The following is a 5,000-nucleotide window of genomic DNA, read 5'->3' as shown; positions in this document are numbered from 1 at the left end:
CGGCTCATATTATAGAGTTCGGCTTAACGATCTAGAGGAAAGATCTAGCGGAAAGCCTTGGTGAAATGTACCGCGGTGAGGTGCTCGACGAATCAACGGACGTGGTGGCCCTGGCACAGATAGTCAGACACGTGCTGGACCAGATGCAGAGGCCTCCGAGTTCCCTAAGGTCGTCGGCAAACCTTGGAATGGAGATTGACAGAGAAAAGAGGCCACCTGTTGCAGAATTCTTGACTGTTCTCGATCTCCTTTTTGAGGAATAGTGGCAATAAGGCAACTTGTATTTGCCTTATTATGCTGGAAGAATCACATGCGTGCTAGCAACCACATCTCTGACAACTTTCTCTGTGCATGTGAACGAGAGAAATTGGTCGCCTGAGGAAAAGAAAGGTATTCATGACAGCACTGTCTTTGTTGGACCCCTTCTTTACACAAATTCCCTCAGAGCATGAAGTCGAAAAGGCATATGAGGGTGCATGTGCTGTAGGACATGAAAAGTAGCGATGAAAAGGAATAGGAGCATGAGCGAGCGGAGAGAGATCACTCTCCACGAGGCTGCTATCCTGGCTACACTAGACGGAAAAGCAGGAGCTCCGAGACTAATCTGCACCGACCCAGACAAGGGAATCATCGTGATGGAATACCTCGGAGCTCCATGAAGCAAGGGAATCCGACGGCTCATATTATAGAGTTCGGCTTAACGATCTAGAGGAAAGTTCTAGTGAAATGTACCGCGGTGAGGTGCTCGACGAATCAACGGACGTGGTGGCCCTGGCACAGATAGTCAGACACGTGCTGGACCAGATGCAGACACCTCCGAGCTCCCTAAGGTCGTTGGCAAACCTTGGAATGGAGATTAACAGAGAAAATAGGCCTCCTGTTGCAGAATTCTTGACTGTTCTCTAAGATCTCCTGGATAATTATGTGGAATAGTAGCAATATTGCAATTGTATTTGCTATATTTTGCTGGAAAAACGAGGGAACACCTGTGACGCCCCAAGAGGAAGACGCGGCGACCTTCTGGGTCCTTCCTCTTCGGGCGTCACAGGGGCAGGGGGGGGTTATGACAATTTCTCTCACACGCACCCACAGTGAAAAGCATGGTCCCTCATATATATATCGCTCGCTCGATCTTATATGCATAAAAAATGAAAATAATCAAAAATTATATATATATATATATATATATATATATATATATATATATATATATATATATATATATATAGAGAGAGAGAGAGAGAGAGAGAGAGAGAGAGAGAGAGAGAATATACACACACACAAGATAGGGGGGGGGAGGAACCGTGTGCGTCTGGGTGGCAAAATCCGCGAGAAAGTTGTATCTAAGTAATTTACACACTAAATTTTTTCATAATGATATATTTTATAATTATATTAGCTGTATTGTTTTTGATACCTGTCCTTTGTTACATATCAAAAGCGGAGAATAAGGCAATTCGGAAAGAAAAGACCAAGACTTTTTATTGGTCGTCATATCCGATAATAAAAGCGAAAAAGCCTGTTAATGAAGAAGAGAAGGGCGATACTTTCATAACATCACTGTCTTTGTTGGACCCCTTCTTAACGCAAATTTCCTCAGAGCATGAAGTCGAAAAGGCATATGCGGGTGCATATGCTGTAGTAGACATCGTGCAGAAATCTGATGACCAGAAAGTAGCGGTGAAAAGGAATAGGAGCATGAGGAGGCGGAGAGAGATCACTCTCCACGAGGCTGCTATCCTGGCTACACTAAACGGGAAGGCAGGAGCTCCGAAGCTAATCTGCACCGACCCAGACAAGGGAATCATCGTGATGGAATACCTCGGACCCAACACTCTATATAAGGTCATTCGGAGCCGCAGACAACGTGATATAACTTGGCTCAAAATCCTTTATTCTTGTGCCGATAAACTCCAGGAGCTCCATCAAGCAGGATTTGTACACGCGGACTTAAATATTAAGAACGTTATGATAACCTACAAGCAAGGGAATCCGATGGCTCATATCATAGATTTTGGCTTAGCGAGGAAAATAGGTCAGACTGGCCAGTTTGGACCTGTACCCAATTGGGAAAAGAAGATCCAGCGCAAGCCTTGGTATGCAGCTGAAATGTACCGCGGTGAGGTGCTCGACGAATTAACGGACGTGGTGGCCCTGGCACAGATAGTCAGACACGTGCTGGACCAGATGCAGAGACCTCCGAGCTCCCTAAGGTCGTTGGCAAACCTTGGAATGGAGATTAACAGAGAAAATAGGCCTCCTGTTGCAGAATTCTTGACTGTTCTCGAAGATATCCTTATTGGGGAATAGTGGCAATAAGCCGGCAATTGTTGTATTTGCTTTACTGTGCTGGAAGAATCACATACGTGCTAGCAACCACATCTCTGACAACTTTCTCTGTGCATGTGAACGAGAGAAATTGGTCGCCTGAGGAAAAGAAAGGTATTCATGACAGCACTGTCTTTGTTGGACCCCTTCTTTACACAAATTCCCTCAGAGCATGAAGTCGAAAAGGTATATGAGGGTGCATGTGCTGTAGTAGACGTGAAAAGTAGCGATGGAAAGGAATAGGAGCATGAGGAAGCGGAGAGAGATCACTCTCCACGAGGCTGCTATCCTGGCTACACTAGACGGGAAAGCAGGAGCTCCGAGACTAATCTGCACCGACCCAGACAAGGGAATCATCGTGATGGAATACCTCGGACCCAACACTCTGCATAAGGTCATTCGGAGCCGCAGACAATTACGTGATAAAACGGCTCAAAATCCTTTATTGTGCGCCAGGAAACTACAGGAGCTCCATTTCCTCATGCTCCTACACGTGCTGGCAGACCTTGGAATGGAGATTGACAGAGAAAAGAGGCCACCTGTTGCAGAATTCTTGACAGTTCTCTAAGATCTCCTGGATAATCATGAGGAATAAGTAGCAATAAGGATCACATGCGTGCTAGCAACATCTCCTCAGGAACAGCAGTTGCGACAGGGCCTCCCAGAACCAACCTACCCCCCCCTGCCCTGACCAAGTGTAGCCCTCTCAGAGGACTCCTGCTGGTTCCTTCTTTCTCACCCCATACAGGAACTCCAGGAGGGAAGAGACCCTTAGCTACATCTCTAACCTTTCTCTGTATGTATGTGTGAATGAGAGAAATTGGGCCATAACCTACCCCCGTAACGCCCGGGGAGGAAGACGCAGAGACCCAGGTATTGATAATGATGATTACAAGGAGGACCCCACCACCTCCTGTCTCTGGTTTGCCCTAGGATAATGATAAATTGAGCTAGGAATCTGGAAATTTCCCGAAGAGGAAGACGCGGAGAGGTCGGGAGGTCGCCCCCGTCCCGCAGAGAGAGATCGCCCGGGACTCTCGCCTGAGGAAAGACGTGCTCCCGACCCCTCCTCGTTTCCCTGTGTTTGACGTGACCAGCAGCGTCTGTCCAAAATGCAAATCGTTCAACGTGCCATCTAAAATATCTGATTCGACCTGACAATACCTGAGAGGGCTACACTTGGTCAGTGCAGTGGGCGGTAGGTTGGTTCTGGGAGGCCCTGTCGCGGTCCGGTTTCGCGCCTTTTCCGTCTCACGTTTACAGCTGGCACCCACAGGTAATGGAATGGAGATAGAGAAAAGAGGCCAACTGTTGCAGAATTCTTGACAACTCTCAAAGATCTCCTGGATAATCATGAGGAATAGTAGCAATTGTTGTGCGTTTGCCTTATTGTGCTGGACGCGGAGAGGTCGGGAGGTCGCCCCCGTCCCGCAGAGAGAGATCGCCCGGGACTCTCGCCTGAGGAAAGACGTGCTCCCGACCCCTCCTCGTTTCCCTGTGTTTGACGTGACCAGCAGCGTCTGTCCAAAATGCAAATCGTTCAACGTGCCATCTAAAATATCTGATTCGACCTGACAACCTTAGACAAGGGGACTAGGATTGCTCGTCCCCACGTGCACACTCGGACCCTTAAAGGCGTGCTATCCTGTGGTCGTTCGAGCTTAACATTTGGTGTCCGGAGTGGGAAAATTTAGTGTGACGTTGACGGTTGACAGAGGAGAGAGAGAGAGAGAGAGAGACGCAGAGACCCAGGTATTGATAATGATAATAGAGGAGGACCCCACCACCTCCTGTCTCTGTGTCTCTGAGAGAGTCTCTCTGAGACATGAAAAACAAACTTAGGCGATGCGGAAAAATCAGGAAGTGAATCTGTGTGGCGTGGGCTGTAGGAAGTGCGGGAAAGCACGACGCCATACTTGATGATGCGCATGCAGTGCACTGAGGGAAGTGACAAAGGGAAATGCAAGCTTATCGGGAAGAAATCAGTGCACTACAGCATGCGTTGAAGGAGTACTAACATGGATAGACTCCAGGAGAGGAAAATGGAACCCCTGGAGGAGGAAAGGTTGCCGAAGGACGTGTGCTCTGATCCAGCACAATAAGGCAAACGCACAACAATTGCTACTATTCCTCATGATTATCCAGGAGATCTTTGAGAGTTGTCAAGAATTCTGCAACAGTTGGCCTCTTTTCTCTATCTCCATTCCATTACCTGTGGGTGCCAGCTGTAAACGTGAGACGGAAAAGGCGCGAAACCGGACCGTGACGTCACCGCGACTTACGAATCAGCTGTCATTTCTCTCCTATCCTCACCCCACCTCACAGGTAATCAGTTCACCCCTCGTGACGCAGCGTCTTCATCGTGACTGCCAGCGATGTTTGACGGGAGGGTAGCCCGGGAGGGGAGCTGCCAGGAGCTCAGTTTGAGCTCCTGGCAGGCGCTCAAGGCTGGGACGACGATGCAGCTCGTGTCCAGTCTTCGTGGGTCAGCACTGGAGGTGCTGACTCATTTAACATCATTGCATTGTACGGTTTACTCAGCCCTAATTACTTCCGGAAATTATCGTAATCGATTACGTATCTGCTGGGGATGCGGCAAGAACGGGCACCGCCGGAGTGACTTGCCCGAGGGGACGGAGGACGCGTTCCCTAGAAAGGAAATCCATTTCCGC

At 48.6% G+C, this 5,000-nt stretch overlaps 1 protein-coding gene across 1 annotated transcript; it reads left to right on the top strand.

Annotated features, from left to right (window-relative positions):
- Nucleotides 1–1,374: 1,374 nt before the first annotated feature.
- On the top strand, nt 1,375–2,310 carry LOC113805321 (dual specificity testis-specific protein kinase 1-like). The gene has a single exon (XM_027356315.2). The coding sequence runs from the start codon at nt 1,375–1,377 to the stop codon at nt 2,308–2,310; it is 936 nt and encodes a 311-aa protein (XP_027212116.2).
- The last annotated feature ends 2,690 nt before the right edge of the window (nt 2,311–5,000 follow it).

The sequence above is a fragment of the Penaeus vannamei genome, chromosome 32 (genome assembly GCF_042767895.1).
Source record: "Penaeus vannamei isolate JL-2024 chromosome 32, ASM4276789v1, whole genome shotgun sequence".
Lineage (NCBI taxonomy): Eukaryota > Metazoa > Arthropoda > Malacostraca > Decapoda > Penaeidae > Penaeus > Penaeus vannamei.
This window is presented reverse-complemented; position numbering and strand designations above follow the sequence as displayed.

What these genes read in the sequence shown, in the direction of transcription:
- LOC113805321 (XM_027356315.2), top strand. Translation starts at nt 1,375, where the DNA reads ATGATATATTTTATAATTATATTAGCTGTATTGTTTTTGATACCTGTC.